We start from the raw sequence: 24292 nt of genomic DNA on the forward strand, positions 1-24292 counted from the left end.
TTAGGAGTCGATATAGAGTGAAAGAGAGAATTAGAGGTTCTCTCAGACATGTACCATCAGCCCACATACCTAAATCAGAAGTAGGCATCGAAAATGTTTTCAACCAGCAACACATGCATTAATGAAACGTTCCTTACACAGCTACTGGAGCAATAAGCCTGCAAAGTGACACAAATATATGATCAGATAGTAACTATATTCAGAGGTTCAGAGGTCCTAATGAAGTGTGTTGTTGTAAAAAAGCTATGACTAACTTTACACTGGAGATTTACTGGAACCCAAATATAATGTGGAACTGGTGAATGTTATAGATAGATCGAGGTTGGCTGATACATACAGTATATTAAAAAAGTAGGCTTTAGTCTATAGCTCTTTGTCATACATTATGCTATTCATCAGAACATAAAATTCGCCTTTGCTGTGTGTTCTGTGAAACCACCCTCATCACTAAAAAGAACACCCTACACTAGGAAAGTGCAAGTGTCTTTAGCCACACTGTCCAGAGTCCAAAAAAAAGACAAATAATGAAAGCAAAAGACAGACTAATAAATGATGCAGTGCTAAAGACTTTTTAAAATAGTGCATTCATATGCATAGTTACAGAAGAGGGAAGACAGGCATTTGCTTGGGGTCCCAGTTCCTGAGAGTAATGTAGAATGTTATACCTGGAACCCAAAAAAGTTGTGTTTACATTTCAAATTTGTGACATATGATATTTATTGTCTAAAGTTACTAAAATGTGACATTTATCTTTTGTTTTTCTTTAAAAAATTTACTTATCTGCTTCAGAGCCAGAAAGGAAAGAAAAATAAATAAAACAAAAGGAAAGGAGTAAGCAGAACAGTGGGAAGTGGTGGAGATAAACTAATAATGAAAGGATGACCGTAGGCATTTATACACTGGCTCAGAATGACATGATTTAACAATTCATGGAGTAAAGCTTGCCCAAACACCAAATGTGCTGTGACTGGTACTACACTAATGCTGTTTTTGGTAAGTCCTTTTTCCCATGTGATATAAAAATAAGTTGTAAAGTTGCAGAACTGCCTTCTGCAGATCAAACCATGACTGATAGTGTGTACTGAGTATCAGTCTCAATGTATTGCATCTCAGGGATCTCTTACACACTATCATAAATTATTCATCTGAGTTTGTTCTGCAGGGTGAATTAAAATGCTGCATGTTCACATATATCACGGTAATATCTACGTAAACTGCATTAGCTAGCCATTTGCCAGAGATATAGCTATACCATTGAATCAGAGTGGAGGTTGCATTCAACTTTTATTCACAAGCTGTTCCTACACCTCTCCAGAGGACCACAAATTCCTGCTTCTATGCAAAAGAAGCCTCTGGTGTGCTAACACCCAAAAATCAAACAGGTTGGTTAAGGTAATCCAACAGCACTCTGTGAACAAAAAACCCAAAACAACAGTTAGTGACATCACTAACAACACCCACAGGACAAGAGTGAAGGTACTGTATCACAATCAAAGAAGAAATATAGAAATATCATATTCAAAGACAAAATATAGAAAGCAGTGATAAGTAGTAAGAATGAGAAAACCAGATTGGGAATGTGAAAAAATAATAATAATAACAGAGGTGAGTCATAAAAATTCAAAATCCAAAATGTGAAGAAAGAATTTATTTGTTATGATCTACATACAAACTCACTGGTAAAGCATGGCAAAGGCATTGTCATGGCTTAGATTTGCAGGACTGCTTCTGCATTTCAACACCCGAAGAGGCAACTAAAAGAGGAAACTACCCAAATCAAAACATCAAAGCAAGATATGTCACCAAATATTTAGTGTTATATGCTTAATTTACTTGAAGACTGTTCCTTGTGTGGTCTGTTATCAACCATGCATTGTTCTACATTGTTGAACACATCTAGAGGTAAATATCAGGAAATAAATGCGGAATTGTTTATCCATCCTGTCTTAACATTTATATAAATAATAAAATAGGTCCATTAGTTTTGAAGGGGACTATATATGAAATGTATTTTTGTAATACCTGCCATTCAAAAAAAAAAAAAAAAAAAAAAAAAAAAAAATATATATATATATATATATATATATATATATATATATATATATATATATATATATATATATATATATATATATAATATATATATTTTTTTTCTACTAAAAATATTAATAAAAGTTTAATTTATGTTTAATAAATATTAATATTATTTGTATTAAAGCCTAAATGTTTTTGCGATCTCGAGTTTTCTATGTTCTATTATATTGAGACTGTACATTAACTTCCCTGATGTGAATTTCATTAATTTTGTAAAATGCTATATGTTTAAGAAATATGATCATTGAAAACTGAACAGTGATAATTGATAAAGTGCTTAATTTATAAACAGAAACTGTTCCCTAATCTGCAATGTAAATTAATAACAATGATTTATCATAGAACTTAGCCCTTCCATTGACCCTGCCGTTACTCTTTATAAACATTATGATCTGTATTACCAGGCACCAGTTACATCAATTTTTGTCTTGGTCTTATGTGACACATATTTCTCACAAAAATGTACTATTATGTAAGAATTGCAGAATTACTTGTAAAAAATTTCTCTCAGGTAAAAAGAAAAATAAAAAAACATCTTTTGCAGGCTACACAATCTGACACTGCATGCAATTACACGCTGTAATAGGGCAGTGCTTTCTGTTTAGTACAACGCTAGAACATAGAGGTGTTAATTACCTGCAAGTAGCAAGCCTTTACCATGGAAACACACATTGCCATAGTAACAGAAAAGAGAAAAATAGCACCAACCATTGGTGTTTTGATGTTGAATGACTGGGAGATGGCACTATCAGAAGTGCAAATGAAACATGTGTGCATTACTTTCTCTCAGAACAAGATGCTGCACAAGGGGGAAGAGGAAAAAGAGAGGCGTGAGTGAATCAGTTTGTGCATGTGTGTTCCGCCGCCCGCAGCATACCCGTTGGACTGTGATTCACAGCTAAAACTTGGCTTGTCTCCAGTTTGTTTAAAGTAAGCTGCAAAACCTAAACTGGCAGATTGGCAACACAGACCACAATGACAAACCTGTCCAACTAAAAGTACTTGAAAGAGCTTCAGATCATTAGAAGACAGTAACAGAGATAACGCCAAAACACCTAGTAGGCATATTGGCAATTACAAGTCACTGAAACAGCTGCTATTAATAAAGCTGTAGTGAAAGGTTATTAGATATCTTATCTTGCCATAGTAAAGGAAATGACAAAATAGCACCAACTGCCAATGTTTTGATGTTGAATGGGAGATGGCACAGTCAGAAGTGCAAATAGAACATATGTTTCTTTCAGAACTAGATGCTGCACTAAGGGGAAGAGGAAAAGATGGGCATATAGGCAATTACAAGTCATTTAAACAGCTAATTGTAATGAAGCTGTAGTGAAATGTTATCTTAGTAGTGTACAAAAAATTCAAGGAAAGATATCCTTCTATCCTCCTATCTTCTTCTGCCCTTGACCAGTTAAAAGTCAGCCACTTTGAGCGTATGTGTGCAGTGCCAGCAAAACCATTAGATGAATTATTAACAAAGCTCTACGTTAAACAGCCTGCGGTCATCTTCAGCTCTGTGACAAAAAGAGTGAGAGAACAGAAAAGCAGTCAGTGGAAATAAAACCAGGTTAAAAACAACTTTAGAAGACAGGACTGGTAATGCAGTAATATCAATCAACATGCCAGGACACATTTACAGTAATATCAAGTACACCCTGGAAACAAATGAGCCAGGGAAAGATAAATGATCTCAAAATATCTTTAGCCATATTGAGTGCACTTATTGATTGTTTTGTGAAAAATTACAAACTCCAACATAAAACTCCAACTTTCAAATTCTCAGAGAGTTCTTTGCCATTAGGTGTTATGTTGAACCAGTGGCGGGCCGTGAATTTGGTACCTGGGCCTTCAGTGAGGACTTACCCAACTTAATTCACCTCTTAATACCGCCACTATAAGGTTGATTATAGAAACCATCTATACTATATATGTTTTTATACTATAAAAACATAATATAACAACACGTGGCATTACAGAGAGAGAGGCATTTCACATGGAGGGTGAATACCATTTGACTGAAGCAAGAAACCCAGTTAAGACCCGTTGTTAATAATTTCTATGGCCAAAGAGCCAGCAGTATTAACTTTGCAGGCCCTGGGCAGATTAGATTGACATGGCAGCACAAAAACATGAACTGGATGAATAGGACATGTGGCTTGGCATGATTAAGAGGCATACCGCTGTAATCACTTAAGGTGTACTCACTATTGTTGCCAGCTATTTTGACAATAATGGCTGTAAAGCTGCACAGTGACTACTCTAAAATATTTTCAAGTTTTATTTCTATAATATTGTCCCTTGAGAAGAAATACTAAAATGGTTGATGAAATGTGAGGGGTTCGATCATTTATTAATTTTTTTATTATTTTAATTCTTCTTCTTCTTTCGGCTGCTCCTGTTAGGGGGTTCCACAGCAGATCATCTGTCTCCATACTACCCTGTCCTCTACATCTGATCTTTCAGAACTACCTGCATGTCTTCTTTTACCACACCTTTAAACCTCCTCCGAGGCCCTTCTCTTTTTCTCCTTCATGGCAGCTCCATCCTTAGCATTCTTATACCGATAAAGCCCATGTCCCCCTCTGCATATGTCCAAACAATCTCAATCATGTCTCCCTCACCTTGTCTGCAAAATGTCCTACATGTGTGGTCTCTAATAAACTAATTTCTAATCCTGTCCATCCTTGTCACTCCTAATGAAAATCTCAGTACATTCACCTCTGCCAGCTCCAGCTCCTGTCTTTAAGTCAATGCCTCTAAACCACGCAACATAGCAGGTCTTACCACAGTCCTATAAACTTTCCTATCCTTTTCACTCTGGCAGATATCCTATCAAAAATCACTCCTGCCACTCTTCTCCAATCACTTCACCCTGCGTGCACTCTTTTCTTCACCTCTCTAACACACTATCTATTACATTGCACTATTGACCCCGGTACCCAAACTCATCCACCTTCACCACCTCTTCTCCCTGCAACTGCACCACTCCCCTGCCCTCCCTCTCATTCCCCTTCTCTCCAGCGCATACCTTACCATAGCCATCCTAAAGACCACCATACAATGCTGTTTAGCTATACTGTCCCCTGCAAACAACTTACAGTCTCAAAACTCCTTTAGGTTGCATCTTTTGCATAGAATATAGTCCACCTCTGTGCACCTTTCTTATATGTCACCCTATGCTCATCCTTCTCCCTAAAATAAGTATTTACCACTACCACTTTCCAACCTTTTAGCAAAATCTACCACCATCTGCGCTTCCACATCCCTCTCCTTAGGGCCGTACCTACCCATCACCTCCCCATTACCTCTGTTCCCTTCACCAACATGCCTATTGAAGTCTGCCCCAATCACCAGTCTTTCTGTCCTAGGTACACCATCTACCAATTCATCTCACTCACTCCAGAAACTTTCCTTTTCCTCCATCTCACAACCCACTTGAGCATAAGCAGTATTTCAGTATTACCCCTAAACCATTTCTTTTTTCACCCACATAATGATAGAACAGTTTAAACCTCCTCCAATGTTCCTGGCCTTACTCCCTTTCCACTTGTTCATAGTAAGTAAAAAGAACTCAAGATTGCAGCACTAAAAGTACATTTACCTCTCAGCAGTGTTGGAATTAAGGAGGCTGCCTTTTTTTAAATGCACTACTGCTCCCCTGGGTGACTCATATCGGACGACTGTAAATAATGGCCTCTGGGTTGAGCAATGCAGTGTAACAGAGTGTGAAGAACGAATGATCTGTACTCTTGCGTGCAAGCCTGGCACGAGTCAAACAAACAGTCAGATGTCACCAAGAGCAATAACAAAGTAATGACTTTGAACTCACTAAGCAAACAAACAGATTTTCTTTTTAATTTGTATGTGATATTTAGGCACTTGACATGGTTTATTAGGTTAAAATTGTTGATCAGATATTCTATTTGCATTGCAAATCAGCTTTTGTAACATTACTTATGTTGGATCTTATATTAAAAGCAATTTATTACAGAAACAGCACACTGTTACTTATCACAAAAGAAGTGGTATAAGTAATGGCACACAGTGCTCTGCCATAGACCAGTGAGCACTTTAAATATATTCTGTATTCAGATAAGATTTTTATATAAAGAATAAATCCATTGAATTGAATCATTGTGGATATGAGAGAAAAGGAATATGCTGTCAGCTTTATGAAACACTGGTTCCTTTTGATCACTTGCACTTGCACTTTATAATGTCACAATGACAGGTTTGGGAGAATAGAGAGGTGAATGTGGTAAAGCTGAAAGGGCTAAGTGGACACAAAGGAAAACATTTAGTCTGAGTAATTGATAGAACCCAAAATTACCTAACGAACTAATGTACAGTTAAACTACAGACCTGTATACCCAGAAACAGATACAGACAAAAAAGATCCTCTGGGGTTTTGCAAAAAAAAAAAAAAAAAGCTCTCTTGTGGTAAAGGAAGTAAACCAGCTTAATACAAAAATACGTTCACTACAGTAAATTACAGTGTTTGCAAAAGGTAATAATGGAGCAGGATAAATACAAGATGGAAAATTCCTCCCTATTCTTGCGCTTCCTGTAGAAGCCAGCTTCACTTAGCGATCAAATGTAGTTATGCATACTTGGTCACAGAGTACTATATCAGTCCTTACCCAACATCATGAATAATAATAAAAATAAATAAGTAACAGCTTTTTCATTTCAGACTATTAATATATGTGCATGGGAAAAAAAGAGTATTGTGTGTCACATATCAGGGTGAATTTGCATATAAGTAAACACATTCACACACTTGTTGTAGCCCTAAGGAAAAGGTGAGAGGGTAACAATTACCACAATGAATGAACAATGCCTCTGAAAACTATAGAGAATTTTTTGAAACTGCTAGGAGAGCAGGAAATGAAAGCATAAACTGAACTGAAGGTATTGTTTTTAGTAAGTACGTGCTGCATCAAGAGGGTCATTGCAAGCCTGTCTTTTCTCTCTCAATGTCTGCTGCTATGAGGATGCTAATGAGCTTGCACATGTATTCATACACAGACATACACTGAATAGGACTTGCATTAAAGTGTGTTCCTGTGTGTTCCTGTGTGTTCCAGTTGTTCGTGTTCCAGTTGTTCGAAGGCACTCAAAACAATATAAATTCTTCATGGCATGGATTCACAAGATTTGAAACAATCCCTTGAGATTCTGGTTTATATTGACATGATTGCATCTTATAAGTCCTGTAGATTTTTGGGTACAATTTTAATGCTGTGAATTCCCATTTTACCACATCCCAAATGTGATTTGAAAGGCCACTGAAGAACAGTGAACTTACTCTCAACAAATGTGAAATTACTTTTGCTTTGTGACATGGTGCATTAACATTTTGCAAGGAGTCATTAAATAATGAATTGTGGGCATGAAGAACTGCACGTGGTCAGCAACAATACTCAAACAGACTTTGGCATTGAAACAATGATTTATTGGTATTAACAGGCACATAGTGTGGCAAAAAAAGAATTACACACACAAATATACCATCTTGCACCAAATTCTAACCTTATCATCTGTGTGCCACTGCAGAAATTAAGATTTCTCAAACCAGGCTGCAGTTTTCCAGGGTATAACTGTCCGGTTTTGGTGAGCCTGTGCCAACTGCAGCTTTAGCTGTCTGTTCTTAGTAGCAAAAATTAAACCTAATGTTGTCTTCTACTTTTGTAGTTTATCTGACTAAAGGTATAAGATGGTGGCATTTTGAGATGCTTTACTGATTATTTTATCAAGTATTTTCTGTAGCCTTTCTGTCAGCTCAAATCAGCCTGGCCATTGATCTCTTTTATCAATAAGGTTTTTCTGTCTGCAGAAAAGCCACTATCTGGGTGTTTTTGCTTTATTGCACCATCCTGTGTAAACTCTAAATACTTTTGTATGTGTGTAAATCCCAGCATATCAGACAAAATCCACTTTTATGACCCACAAACTAGTCACTCAAAATCACTGGGATCACATTTTATCCCAAATCTGATGTTTAAAGTAAACATTACTCAAAGTTGCTTGCTCATATCTTAATTATTTTATGTATTGCACTGCTGTCACACAACTGACTCACTGCACAACTACATGAAAGAGTAGGTCTACAGGTATTTTTAATAAAGACACTGTGGCATGGTTCATACAAGAAGCCAAATAAATGTGAAAATTAACCACAATTGTTAAATAGGACACAGAAACAATATATCCTTATTCATTCATTTAAAAATGAATTAATAATACAGTACATCATATATTAGATCTTAGTAGCCAAATCAGTGGAAATTGCACATATATTCAATATAGGTTTCTCATAGACAATTCATAAAATCAGTTTACACTATCCCTTTGTGCAGTTTTCTTTACTGTATTACAGAAAAAATAATTTGCATCATTATACTTCTGCAGCCTGGCACTTCAGAAATGCTGTCAGAAATGTGCATTTATGAGGGACCTTGTTTGTTCTGACCTTGCATCTGGAACATTATGATAAATATCCTGATAAAATCAAATGTTCCAATCTCATGGGTTGAAGACATTGTCAGTATGTAAAAGACAACCTGGGAATCACTTGGATACCCTTTTCTACTCCTCAAGTTCAAGTATGCATAGATTTGCCAACGAGAGGTGTGCACTAAACTGAATGTATAATCAAAAATTCCTTATTCCCAACAGTTATGACCAATCCCAGCTGCTCCAACAGTTATGTTTTCATGCCCTTGCAGTATTTTCTGATAACTTTGGTTTCCATGATAAAACGGGATTGAATATGACAGAATGAAATGGCTTATGTGGCACTACACAGGCAATACCAATACATTCCCATATTAACACACACATGGTCTTACTGTGTTCAGTGATCAGACACATCTGATCACCTCTTCACTTGATGCAATCGTCTTTGACGGTTCGATTTCTCTCGTTATCTCAATTTGAGATAAAGCTGTGGGGATGCAGTCTGTTTTCTCTCAACATAACAGACCCCTTATTCTCATAACTTTGGCAAGAAGAGATTTGGTCATGCAGAATGCCTTTAAGCATGCGGGCCACCTTAATGCTGAAAATGTGCAACAGCTATGTGCTCACTGGCCATCTAAGAAGGCAGTGTCTGACTCATGGCAGCTCATCTAAAATCAATGATTCAGGTGTTGAGACTATACTATATAAAGGCTCATATCTTTCAACAATGGCCATCTTAGTAACTAGTCATCTTCCATGTATAGCACTGTACAAGGACGAGAATGCTGTATCTACATCTACAAGGGACATTCTTTTAGAAGGATAATGCAGTCAAATCACAATCATGTTCAACTTCAGTTTCAAAAACATCTAGAAATGGGCACGCCCTTTTCACTATATAGCAAATATAGATGTTAAATATATCACCAACATATACTAAACTAGGCATGGCAACAACTCCTAAAATAGCAGTCCATGTTAGATTGGATGGTGCAAAACAATCCTGCAAATCTACAGCCAGGGTGCTCTTTGGTTTTAAAGAAACCCTGGGTGTGGACATCATATTTTGCCTGACGCCATATTATGCCTGACTGCTAAGTTAAATTTCCAGCTACCTGCATATTTGGCATATACATTTATTCTGATTCTGATTCTGACACGAAAGTGAAGGTTTCAGAAACGTGATGAAACAGACAGAGAAAAACTCAGCAAGTTAATCTCAGGCTCTAGTTTGCAAGAGATACAAGGCTTTTCTAACCAAAAGAATCAGCTTGGGAGCACTTCCCAATTGGAAAGTGATGGTCAATGCAGATACTTGCTTTTCAGGCTTGGAAGCAATGTTGTGCAGGGTGAAAGATGAGGACACGTGACCACATCAAGGTGCTGGAATTGAGGACAATCTATTAAGTCCTTAAATCTGGCCTATTCTTATAGTCCTGAGGAAGGACAAGGTTAAATTGTTGGTAATCTCCTTTTGTAGAATCAGCTCGGGTGAACCTATCAGCTAACTGTGAGCATCATAAGAGCAACACTTATCAAGACACATAAAAATCCTTACCAACCAGTTTTCATAACATCACTGAATGGGTAAAGTTGCTTACAGTGAATGGCAGGTGTCTCCATTCAGTGCAAATGAAATATCACAAATGTATGTAATATTTCAGCCGAAAATAAATAAATAAATAAATAAAATTGTCAAGCTTGCACCAATGCTAAACAGTGAGGCAGACCAGAATGCTTGCCTTGATTTACATTTATGGCCAGGGGCAGACACTCTTCACAAGTGCCACTCACAATTATCTCCTTTGTACTTCTGAGCAGTTGATGCCTTGCTTAGGGGACCAGCAGTTGCAGCCTGGTGGTGCTAAGATTTAACCTTCCAGAAAGAGGTTTAACATCTTAACCACTAAGCTACCACTTCCCCCTGCCTTCTTATATAATGTTTTTAAGGTATCAAATAAACATAATAAAATGACAAATTACTATTTCTATATTTCTTATAACTAAGTAATTTAGAAACTACTTAATTTTATTTCTTAACGAAATAAAAAAAATAGAAAAGAAACCATGCATGTTTGTAACATATCCTTCTGTGTTAGCACTTACTATGCAAATGGTAATTCTAAAATCTGAATACAAAAATACAAGATGTGGACAAAATGTAGTGCTAAATGAAAAATCACATCTGCATTGTTTTCATTAAACCATCGATGTATTTATCAATTGAAATAGCTGTCTATTACTTGCTTTTAAACTTACTTGCATTTCGGTCAGCTTGGTTTTTAGCTGACATGCTTCAATTTGCATCAAATTAATTTTTCTTCAGTTAATTCCTGTTAGTTTCATCCCTCATAGCATGCATTACATCAGAGCAGTCATGTGTGTCAGGTGCAAGTCATTTACTTTGCTTGGTCTCTTGGTATTTTACAGCAAGTTTAAGACTTGTTATGCATGCACACATATATATCCATGCAATATAACACATCACACCTGGCTGTTCCCAGGAGTTTACAGAAACATAAAGAGCTAGCAAAATCCAGTAAGGGGAGGTTCAGAAACCATTAGAACCATTAATTCCATCCACAAATACACAAGAACCTGGGACTGAGGTATTTTAACTAAGATATCTAAAGTATAATTCTAAGACTACTTTTAGGAAAGTATTAGAAAATATTGTCAGACATCCAGAACTTGCAACTGCTGCCAAAAGAAACATCCATTATTTGGTAGCACTGCAGTCATGCTATTATTAGAAAAATGTGCCAACTTTTAGATTTCTCATTTGCATGTTAGCCCACACTAAGCTAAATTCAGAATTACAGACATTGTGGTGAATTGGTTATCCCATTATTATCTCTATTTCTCTTTCTTTTCAATTATGGTCTAAAAGCAGGTGGTTCAGTTTCATTGTTCACATGTAAAAAATAAAGCAAACTTTTTCATTCGGTTTGTATAACATAGCATTTTCTTTTTTTCAGATAGCCTTTAAAATGCTACAAAAGCCATGGTGTACCAGGAAAAGATACAGCACAAAGATCATTTAAAAGGAACAGAATCAAAGAAATGCATGACACCAGATCATCAGTGCGTGAAATGACACAGTGTGTATTTACAAAGAAATCATGTTGATGATGTTTTGTACAAAAAGTTTTATTTTTATTAATTTTAATTTCCCCTATGTATAGAAATAGAACAATATCTTATATCACATAAACTGAATATTTAAAATAATTTAAAAAATCGAACTAGTAAATTATATAATCATTATGAATTACCCATATAGTCAATTTAACTTTTAGATTTGATGCAAAGAAGATTGCTATGAATACTATAATGAAAACCTTAAAAGAAGTAGTATGTTACAGTCTAATAAAATAAATGACAAAGGTCGCTGAGGTGAAGCTAAAGCAAGTCAAACTAATCACAATAAAAGAAAGCATGATCACAGCTGGGACTGCTGGAGAGGCTAGCTAATAGTAGTGGTGCTGATCTAGACCCAGTAATAAGCACTCTATCTTTCCCTTATACATGCCAAAAACTGACAACAGCAACAACAAGAGTGGAGGGAGTCATGGGTTGGCACAGCGACTTGTTCAGCTTCGTTCTAAAAATGTCTTTGGGTCAAACAGACACTCACGCACAAACACACACACACACACACACACACACACACACACACACACACACACACACACACACCTGTTGCTAGGCAACAGCAATGCTCTCTTGATCAGGAAGTGAGAGGGATGGAGATGAGGAGAAGAGTTGTAGAAAGAAAGATGATGGAATAATACAATGACGTGCAGAGAAATAGAGAAAGTAAATTGGGTGTTGAGACCTATGCCAAAAGCTGAAGTCACAATGAACTGGTGTGCCAATCACCTGCCAGGGTTGGTGTGTGTGGGTCTGGCCATCAGAAACAATCCATAAATTAATACTCAAACATTCTAAATGATATCTCTGGCATCTAGCTCCACACAAAGCAAAATCATCCTGATTTCCAGATGATACATCCAACTTCCTCTGCATTCATTTCTGTAATAAATATTCTGATTCCTTTCCACTGACCCCAATACATAATTTTAGCTTTGTTTATCTGTCATGTCCTACCCTGAAACCAGTGGCAGCTTGTAATTTTCTATTTTCATGTTGGCGTCTTAACCATTCTGAATTTTGTTTACAAAAAAAATATAGTAAGAAAGAAAGAAAGAAAGAAAGAAAGAAAGAAAGAAAGAAAGAAAGAAAGAAAGAAAGAAAGAAAGAAACCCTTCTTCAACCTCCTTAGTATACTAATCAGCACAAAATACTTATTACACAATGGGCTGGAAAGTTCAAAGCATTTCAAAGAAATGCAAATATGATTATTTCTTCAAAGCTTGTCACTCCCAATGATGATACATCATATAAGTAGTACAACAGGGAGAGAGAAAGAGAGAGAGAAATAAAGAGTGAGAAAAGAGGACTAAAAAAAACTGAGATATCACAGGTCATATTTACAGTGGTATTCTAATTACCTGATTTTAGACGATATCCATTGTTATAAGTGCTTTGAATTAAATAAAGATACAGTAGATACAGCAGAAGTCTAGTGCAGGGCATCATGTACATATACACAGACACACTCACAGACACACTCACAGACACACAGACACACACACACAAACACACACACTTTATAAAGAGGCTCCAGGTTCAGGCACAAACTGCGAAGTGATCACTCAACTTACTTTACCAAGCCTACTTTTGTGAATGATGATATTGTTTTGGCCTGTTTCTCAGTTTCATGATTATAATCTAGCCCAGTTTAAAGTTAGTATGAAAATCATCTTACCCTTTTATTTTGCTTTTGAGTTAAAGAACGATTTTCCCTGCACTAGCATCCACCTCTCCTTGTCATTCTTGACCCAGAGAGAATACAATAACATACAATAATTAATAACATTTGTTATTTGATTTGGGGATGGCATCCAGACTCTGAAGCAAACCTTAATTGATTTAATACTTTAAAAAATGTCCTATCTGTTTTTGGATCCAATCTCCCTTTTATTATAAAATGCATCTATATTTTATTTTTAAAGCAAAGAAATGACATGGGAGAACACAAATGACACTGTCATCTTTTAGAAGGCAAAATCTGTCATCTGTTATAATAAAGAAACATTTCTTCATTATAAACTCTATCTTATGATTACATACTGCTACACAATGTCAGTGTGCACAATGTCATATGCTTTATATTAGTATTTAGTATTAGTATTAGTACTTTTGTCATTAATGATCATAAATACCAGCAATTGAAATCAGCCAAAATGGTTGAGTTTAGGCAGATGAGGATTAGTAATAAGTTACAAGTGCAGTGTGGGAGAGTGTAATGTTTTGTCAAATCCTGCCCACCCAATATGACAGATTATAGTTAAACGTATTGACACATAAAGTAAATTATTTTATTTTCTAAATTCTATTCTGCAACTTCAAACTCTTTACCCTTGTTTTTTATTATTTATTAAAGTGTAGGTTACCAACGGGTCTTAAAATGCATTTCACTACGTCATACAGTGTATGGTTATGTATGTGATAGGAACTTCTAAAATATAGAGCATCAGATAAAAAAATATAGTATTAATAATTTAGTATTAATAATATAGTAATATAGTATTAATGATTTTCTGCCACTCTAAGTGATTTTATTGTGGTAGCAATGATGCTCTGACACAATCTCACTGGTCCTTTGAAACAAGAAGGTAAGGATGCTGTTTAAATGTTTATATATCCAAGACATAATGGTAGAAAGTTGTTGAAATGTTTTCTAAATTAGAATAGGCAGCAAAAATTGGTTAATCTCTTAAGTGTGCGAGGAACCCTGCTGCAGTAAAATCAGCTTTTTTGGCAAACTATGCGTCCCACTCAACGATCAATGACCACAGCTATTTTCAAAGTCAAATGTTTAAACTGTAAAACTGTTGAAGGCCCAAACAGCCATATTATCTGCCACATACAGTACATAATCATACACAGTATATCATGATACGACCCTGCTCGCAAAATTTTACCCTATTTCACGAGCAAATTTTGAAGGCAGGAGCAAACCCACACTGCTGGTTCCCCGTTTTCGCCTGAGGGTAGCATCAGTCGCTTAGTTGACGACGTATCGCTTGTTCGCTCTTGTTGTTCTCGTTGCAGCAAAAACTTTGCTGTTATATTTTTATTTCACTAGAAATCTTGAAAAATGTCTCCCAAGAAAATCAATGATGGTGCTGCGAAAACGAAAGTAAATACAATTACCATGGAAACCAAGAAGGTTACGAGCGTGGTGTGCGTCTCACACTCGCAATCAACCACTATCACATAGGTAAGTGTTAAATTATGTTTACATTACGGTAATTTGTGGTGTAATTGTTTGTTAAAATAGGCTAAAAATACTTTTTAAGTGCAGAAATAAGCGATCGAATGAGGTCTTGGAACGGATTTAATCACTTTTACATTCATTCCTATGGGGAAAATCAGTTCGAACGTACGAGCAAATGGACCTACGAGCAATTTTCAAGAACGAGTTATGCTCGTACAACGGGGTTTTTCTGTATAACATAAAATAGAATTAAGAATGAAAATAAGGGTAAAAATGTAAACGTTAAAAGTAAAATTATCCAGACATGTTTAATACAAGTGCAGTATTAAAAGGTTATAGCAAACATGGTCTAACTGTAAGCTTATCGATTTGGTCAAAGATTTGGTCTCATAAAGTCTTGCAGTCAAGTTTAGAAAAATCACTGTCATTCAACTTAACAGTATGGGCAGCACCAGCCATCAATTGTTGACTATATGGGTAAGCTTAGACCTGCTTTTGCAAATACTTAATAGGGAGGACACTAAACACACAATATTAATATGCAATTTAGTAGTGCTAATTCTATTTTTAATTTATCCCAATATTCATAACGTCTCTCTAAATGTCAGACCTGTCACAGTGTCAAAGGGATGTTATTTATAACAAAAGCCATGCACTGAATACCCGGGGCTGATAACATATACACCTCCCTGCTGATGCCAGCAGAAGATTATTCATATTTCTATAAATACAATAGGAGCATATCTGAGCAAATGTGAGCTTGTCAGGTAACTGCTGTCTGCCTGCTCAGTGAAGAAAACCTGCTGTTCACATTCACACTTCTGTTCACTCTACTCTTTTCTTCTTTCATCCTAGATGCTGTAGCCAGTAAGCCATGCCAAAATACTGACAAACAAAACAGAAAGAGGTAGGAAGAAGACCCTTTTAGGAACCAAGAACTGGCTGCAGTGTTTTGCTGGTTTCCTGTTTGAAAAGTGTATGATACTTTTACAGTACTCCATATTAAGGAATACGATGAAGAGACAGCAAAAAGAAACACTGTAAACTAAACAGTCATCCATCTCTTCTCTGCCTCTTACTTTAAGGCACCTAAATGTTCACTCTCAAGAGAGATTCTGCAGTGTGTTAGAGAAAGACAATTGGGCTTTGATTGGGAGCGTATGTATCCACAGCATACAGGCAGTCAGGCTTTCAAGACAGCATTTTAAGTGGGAGTGATTGTAAGGAGAAAAAACAGATAATCACACAGAGCCACAAGTGAAGAAAACAAGTAAGTCTCTTTCTATTCGTTTCCACTCAAAAGCCTGTTTCTGGAAACACACGCTTCTTAAAGTCTCTAACGTATGCGCCTTGTGAAACTGAAGACTTTTAGTATAAAGTTATGAGTTTTTCACAAACTTTTTTTATCACATTCACCAAATTATTCACAGTAGTTAATAAATATGAATAATATTATTTAACATAAATAACCAATTAATAATTTGGGACATGAATGGGTCGCATCGATAGATATTTGGCTCATGTTGATCAGGTTTCTCATGGTTGCTTGTCATACACATCTCAGTGAAACATCACACCATTCATGGCTCCATTGTTTTACCAAATAATCGGTTTGTCAACAGTAACTGAGACAAATACATTTCTAAAGCTGAGAAAGAGCATCACTAGATGCATACAGAAAAAATATTTTGTCCCAGACAAAAATAATTTTTTTTTAAATAATTTTTATTATAAGTTTGTTTATTTTTTGTCATGTTTTGTGTGCTGTCATTTGTCTGTTGTCATTCGATTAGAATTTAACACTGTGTCTTGAATCAATTACAGGATACATTTTTTCTGAAACATAAACAAGGGGAAAAAGCTCACAGCTCTTACCTATCTCCAAAGCAGTAATGCCCATTGATGCCTGTCCCAATCCAGTCTTCTTCTCCCACTTGCCTTCATCAGGGTGGTAGATTTCCACAGATGACAGTGGACTCTGCTGAGCATCCATGCCCCCCATCACCACCAGTTGGTCCCCCAGTGCCACAGCTGACGCCCCAGCCCTGGCAGTAGGCAATGGGGGGAGTTGACACCAGCTTTGGCTCTCTAGGTCCAGGACCTCTACAGAGTCCAGAGGCATTCCATTCTCGCTGCAGCCCCCCATCACATAAAGGCGGTCGCTCCACAGCACAGGTGTGCAGTAGACTCTGCATGTAGCCATTGGAGGGAAAACCTCCCATTGCAAAGATTTCAAAGGACTTACAGCCATCTCAGGCACTGGCATGGCTTTACGTGGGCCCAGAGGCGATAGAACATTACAGGGACCAGGCAGCAGGAAAACAAGGCAAACAAAATAAGAGATGTTAATCTATCCAAAAATGTTTGCCTTTGGAGCAGCAGCTATTTTCACTTTGCCAGAGTAACAAGCTTTATTCCGTTTTCTCCACAAAAGGGGAAAATTCAGCTGCAGTAAATAAACCAAAATCTGGCCATAAGTTTCTCCTGTTTTTAATTCATTTTTGTTGCTTCGACCATCAGATAACCATTAACATATAGATCACTTATTTGCTTTGCTACTTTGGTGAAATACTGGATCAGTTAAAGTAAGACTGGAAAACTGTCATGCATGCCAAAAGTGATGCTCCAACAGGATAAATTCGGTCAAGTTTTAGGTGTAATTCCTCCTAACAGTTCTCATTACTTATCAGGGGGTCTTGGTCTGGCTTGATCTTCAGTAATCCACAACAGTGATTTCTCATGCAGTGCTCATTTCCTCTCCTTCACAGCCATAAAAAAGCAGAAAAGCCCCTGGAAGCAGTCGGCTTCTGGATAATCAGATATTTGATCACCTGATCTAGAGGCTGGCAAAGAGAAAGTAAAACAAAATAGAAAAATGACTTACAAAGAGAAAGGGAATGACAATGAGCAATATATAGGCAGATAAAAATATTAATTGCAGTGTAAATTTGCCCCCTCCAGTAGGCTTATTCTGATTGTGGTAGCCACAGGTCCTTCTGGGATTCTTCCTGCAAAACAGTCCAGGTGTCAAATAAACCCTGTCACCCACATGATTTGATGGCCAAAGCACTGACATTTACCATTTACTACCTTGACTCAGATAATAAAACAATTGGCAGTGTGCGTGTATATATATATATATATATATATATATATATATATATATATATATATATATATATATATATCTGTGTGTGTGTGTGTGTGTGTGTGTGTGTGTGTGTGTGTGTGTGTGTGTGTGTGTGTGTGTGGCAGAGAGAGAGTGAGGGGAATGTGGCAAGTTTCAGTAGTATGGCCAACATCATAGGTCAACCTCTCTACAGGGAATTACAGCTCGGAGCAGGAACCGCAGCAGTGTAATTGGGACCTGCGCATTTCTAATTAGTAATCTTATTAAGATGAGGTATGTGATGGGAACAGCTGTGTAGGACTGAGGTGGAAAAAAAAAGCAAAGAGAGGGGGGAGAATGCAAAAAAGACTGTCAGACCATAAACAGGACACGTGTTAGTGAGGGAGAAAGAGCCAGAGTCACACAGGATTGATTAGAAGCTTGCTGTAGCGTAGCACTGAGAAATGAGGATGAGTGTGTGTATGTGAGAGGTGAGCAAAAAGATAAGACTATGCCACTCAGATGCTGATGAAGATAAGATGGATGAAGAAAAGATGGAGTAAAAGATAAGGATGCTGAGGATGTGTGTGTGTGTGTGTGTGTGTGTGTGTGTGTGTGTGTGTGTGTGTGTGCGTGTGTGTGTGTGTGCGTGTGTGTGTGTGTGTAAGTAATTTGTAATTAATGTCACTGATAACAGTGACCTACACTATGCTTCGACTGCTTCACTTCCCAGCACATACCCATCATAATGACGCTATGTCTTTTCTATATGATTTCTCCAGTATATTCATCATCAATCATTTACAAACAGTTCTCAAAAATGTTCCACTACAAGTACACAGAGTTAAAAGTGAGTAAAGCAGAAGAAAACAAACACTTAAATGTAAATGATCAGTTACCCAGAACACATGCTTCGCTTTATCTTCAGATATTACTTCACTGAAAATATCTGAAGCCGTTGTCCTTCATAGTTTGTAGGAAATATTTTCCAGATGATGTATTTTCATCAGACAGGAGTTCAATGGGATTGGCAGATAAGGGTCTGTAGCCAGCTTCTGTATGATTTCCTAGAAACCAAGAGAGAAACAGAAATAAATACAAGACATTCAAGACACACAGAAAGATAGAGAGAGAGAGAGAGAGAGAGAGAGAGAGAGAGAGAGAGAGAGAGAGAGAGAGAGAGAGAGAGAGAGAGAGAGTGAGTCCCTCTGGGAGTTGTCATCCACTAATTAGAATTCTTAGAAGTGGATTACTGTAGGAGTACAATTTAGATAACAGGTGACTCTTTAACGTATATAATATACTTATCTACTTCACAATAAATTACTGCAACAAACACAGTCACCATGAACAACAAACTATTGTGCTATTGTACCATATACAACAAACTTTTTTACAAAGATACATTTTTTACATGTTTTGCAGTTCATTCACTTGAAATGTGATGAGAAAGACGTTGGAAGACATTGTGCTTTTGAAAGAATATTTTAGTCCATATCTTTGCAGTAAGAATATACTGCAGTGATGCTTGCACAGATGAAAATCTATTAAATTACAGTCTTACATTTCAGAAATGTCTATAACAATAATAAACAATAATTGTAATAACAATATAACTATAAATTTTTGTTAATATGAGAGAGTGAACATGGAAAAAAAAAGTAAAAATATTGAAAATATAAAAAAAAAACATGTCAGGGCTAGGGTCTTGCTTGTTTAAGTAAATCTCACAAAGCGGCCAATAACTGCCAAAATAATTCAGATTTGTTCTGTAAGTCATGTGTAAGTTTTTCCAAAGGGAGAAGATTAGCCATTTGTGTTAAACACCTATTCAGCGTTGGATATCATGTACCTCATACTGAAAAGGTTTCATTTTATTACAGTCCCAAAATAAATGCATTAATGTTGTTATTTCAGCTTTACATTCAAAACACAACTGAGATCCATTTCGGTACATTTTATGGAGGCGTACTGGGGTGAGGTATATTCTGTATATGAACTTGAATTTTTGCTCATTTATAGAGCTTGAAGCTGATTAATGAAAAACCTCCTCACATATAGAGAGACATTCATCATCAGTGAACGGTCCTCTTACTTTAAATATTTGCCATTGCGTAACCACCCCCAAAACTTTCAAATACTCTCAAATTCTTTTCAGATTTCTTTTTCATGATTCAGAATAGATCCATATTTCTTTTTTAGGATCTTGAAATTATAATTACGTTGCTATTTTTTCTCTTTAACCTCAGGGAATGCAAATATTTGTTTATTTCCAATAACCAGCTCACCATTTCACATAGAGTAATTTAGAGAATTGTGATCTGAAATGAAAGATTTTCTTCTTCTTCCTTTCTATTTACAGTTGTAGAATCTTTACTTTCCTTCTGACAGATTCAGCCTGAAAAATCAGTCTTTTCAAAAGACATAGTTTTTCTCTTTTGTTAAAAAATATGCAGTTTGGTGAAGTCTTACAATATTTTGGTAAATTACTAAGTGAATGAAGTAAAGATAAATGCATATGAGGGAGTCAATCTGAAATGGCAATAAAAGAACAAAAACCGTCCTCTGTGGTCAGCCTTGTTTGAAATTATTTCGATTTTCTATGTATGTTCCACCTGTCTTATTCCTCCCCTTATTCTTGTCCCCCTTTTTTCACAGCTGCCTGTCTTCCCTGTGTGTATAAATAGAAATTAAATAAAAGGGAAAAAATTGCTCCTTTCCAAACAGAATTTCTAAAGCTCAGGCTCCCTGTAGAGCTTTACAGAGTGTCAGCTTAATCAACAGTGATTTCCTCCATATGACAGGTTTGGCACACACATACACAAAGCCCCAAGAAAAAAGCCAGAGGCCACAGAATTGTGTGTAAGAGTGAGATAGAAAAAGAAAATGGCAGGTAGCCACCTAAATTGCTACGTTCCTAATGTAGAGCTTCAAAGCATTCGACAAAACAGAAACATTAGAATGTTCCTAAACGTTAGTTTAAAACAGGAAATAAACTTTCAGCACAATTGAGCTGAGAAGAGAAATAAGATTAGATGTGAATGACAGTGCTGTTATTACACAAGCGCACTGAATACAATAGAGTACGTACCTATAGAGTCACCAACTAAAACGCATTCATAAGACACGTTTTAGAAATGGCAGTTTGTTTATCGTATTCATTATGAAATGTGATGTTAAATGAGAAAATATTTCATTTGAGTCTTTGCACATACAAAGAAGTCACTACTGATCACTACTAAGCAATGCTGACTGACTGCAGAAAAACTCAAAAGAAGCAGCAGATAAGTCTTTCCATAAGTGTATGTTTTAAAAAAGAAAGTGATGAACTGTTTCTTCTTTTAAAAAATCCGTATCAGCTTGGCAGTGACTCTCATTGTGCCACCCCCTTTCTCCCTGTAGAAGAAGTACAGTGAGACAGCTGGAACAAGTCATGTCAAGTCAAGTGGCTTTTATTGTCATTTTAACCATATACAGCTGGTAAAGTACACAGTGGAACATAACACTTTTCCTCTAGAACCAAGTTGCTACATTAAACAACACAGAACTACAAGACACAAAATAGAACTAACTAAAGCTATGCAGTTTAAGAAAAAAAACAAAAAAAAAAACAGAACTAAACAGTAAGTATGCCTTTAAGATAATAGAACACTAAACTGTTTTTTCTGTGTTGTTGTCTGGGCTCCACACCAGACTGGGTGGTGCATCTTTTATCCTCTGGCACATCCTAGATTCATCTAAATGCAGCTTTGAGGTATCTGTGTACATCCTCCCCTGCTGGCAAAATCAGCTTGAAATTCAGCGTGATGCTTGTGGACATCTACAATTCATCTCTACTAACTTCTGCTACACTCTCCGAGTCAAATTCATTCCAGTGTGGTAGTCCCTAATCAGACTCTCCTGTACAACCAAAAGAATTCTTTAATGAAAAAAACAACACTGAGCAAAATCTGATGTATATGAATTTTGGCTGTGCACAAACTGTATGTATATATTCTACATATGTTTTAAGACACACAATGAAACACACAATATAGGTCAGCTTTTTCATGTACACACACAGTTTATATACATCCACATAAACAATCAACAGTGCCAAAGCCATCTGTGGTAAATAGTCTAGAGAACATAATTTAGTGTGATGGATGCTATTCTCTCTTTCCTTTGCCAGTCACAGAGCTAACTGTCAATGTCTAACGACTCATGAATGTGGAAAAGAGTAGACAATGCTGTCTTCCAAGTGGGTTACTCTAGCTTGGGTTGTACTGTAAGATGACTGGCAGGTTTGAAAAGACGTAGCTCTGACTTCATCCTCCCAGATTAGTAGCTGCTGTGTGATAAGGAAAGCTAAAGAACCAAATTTACAGATGGTTTTGTGTTCTAAATGCAACAGAACCATTAGAGCATATATTATTGCTATTAAGAAAATGAATGGCCAAATGTACAACTAGTAAAACACTTTAAATGAAGAGAGAGCCAAAGTAAAGTGGTACAACACTGCATAAAAAAAAAAACATGAATTGAGAACATTAGACAAACGATAAAAATAATACATGTATGTTTTCTGGTTGTCCAAACAACTACAAACATTTTGGGATGGAACACAGTGGTCCCCTTGAACTCGCAGGAGTTACGTTCTAAGAATTATCAGGGGTTGATGAGCATCACTGACAGTGTACACTGTATAATGAGTTTTTCTTTCTTAACAAAACAGCAGTATATTCTATGGTGTGGTCTCCATATTCTATGGTGTGGTCTGCTGGGGCAGCAGCATCTCTACTGCAGACAGGAAAAGACTGGACAAGCTGATCAGGAAGGCCAGCTCAGTCCTGGGAATTCCCCTGAACACTGTACAGGAGGTGGAAGAAAGGAGGATGGTAGCAAAACTATCATCATTGCTGGAGAATGCCTCTCACCCCCGTATGAAACCGTTTCATCGTTGAGCAGCTCCTTCAGTGACAGACTGTTACATCCTAAGTGTCTGAAGGAGCGTTACAGAAGGTCTTTTCTCCCTGCTGCTATTAGACTTTACAATCAAAGCTGCTCCCAGTAAACCGGTCACCATAATACACACCTAACATAATACCACCTGTGTGCAATACTACCTGCAATACATACTTTTTCCTTATTTGTATTTATACATTGTGTTGTGTATATACTTGTACACTATAGTATGTGTCTATTCTTTTATATATTTGCTGCTGTAAAAAAAAAAAAAGAAATTTCCCCACTGTGGGACGAATAAAGGTATATCTTATTTTATTTGGGAGAAAAAATTTTTAAATATCAATGCTGAAAATTATATCCATGACAAAAACAACCAAAGTCAAACAAAGTGAAATATTAAGAAAGTGGGGAAGAGAAGCAAAATGAGCAAAAAACGTATAATTTAAACCGAATGAATAGCACTAGCAAAGCTGTACATGTTTGACATGATAAGCGGCAGTGATGATATCTTGCCTTATCATTCAAATGTGTTTCCAAATCAGATGCTCCATTGCTCCTTATCCTGAATAAAGCTGCAACAAAACAAAATGAATCACACATAAACACATACACACACAACATACTTCATACCCCCTGCTGACAAGTTCCCCATCAGCAATTTATACATTTCTTACACACACACACACCCACACACACGCACGCACACACAAACACACACCACCCACTGTGATATAACTTGTGAAAATATTCAGTTTCAAGGAACTGCAGCATAAAGCAGCACTTACTGTGGCCTTTAAAAACCCTCTTTAGTTAAATTACATTAAAAGCTACCAATGAAGTCTAATGGATTGTAGAAATTGTGCTTTTTTGTTTTAGTCCCTCACTTTCGCAAATATTTAGCTAAGTACACTTTGGAAAAAGAATGTACACTGTGGAAATATATTTTCTACCTGATTACCTGATTTCTACTTTATATTTTATAGCTCATCTGCCTGACAACAATTCTTCTCATGTTAAGTTCACATTGCTTGTATTTACAGTATTTCTTTTGTAGGATAATAGCAAAAGTCCAGTGACCTATTAGTATCTATACTATCAATCACTATAATATCAATGTGTCAAATCTGAATACAGTTTAATCTTCTGATCTACTTTTATACTTTTTCTCTCGCAATTCTGATTTTATTCCTCTAAATTCAGAATTTTATTTCCAACTTTTTTGTGAACATCCAACATTTCTGGTGCATCCACCTATAATCTTGTTGTCAGCCTGAAGTTTAATGCTGATGGTGTATGAATGAGGCCACCTCTGCTTTGTCTGTCTTGTTCCA

The 24292-nt window shown here is 36.5% G+C and overlaps 1 protein-coding gene across 2 annotated transcripts in view; it reads right to left on the minus strand.

Moving 5' to 3' along the window:
* LOC124399102 (kelch domain-containing protein 8B-like) overlaps nucleotides 1-24292 on the minus strand; it is a 112637-nt gene that overhangs the window by 79524 nt on the left and 8821 nt on the right. For both annotated transcript variants that reach the window (XM_046869818.1, XM_046869819.1), the window contains exons 2-3: nucleotides 18914-19081; nucleotides 16781-17748 (exon numbers count right to left, since the gene is read on the minus strand). In XM_046869818.1, the coding sequence (XP_046725774.1) occupies nucleotides 16781-17171 (391 nt within the window). In that variant the 5' untranslated portion in view covers nucleotides 17172-17748; nucleotides 18914-19081. The remainder of the gene's footprint in view (nucleotides 1-16780; nucleotides 17749-18913; nucleotides 19082-24292) is intronic.

This window comes from Silurus meridionalis, chromosome 16, assembly GCF_014805685.1.
Source record: "Silurus meridionalis isolate SWU-2019-XX chromosome 16, ASM1480568v1, whole genome shotgun sequence".
Classification (NCBI taxonomy): domain Eukaryota; kingdom Metazoa; phylum Chordata; class Actinopteri; order Siluriformes; family Siluridae; genus Silurus; species Silurus meridionalis.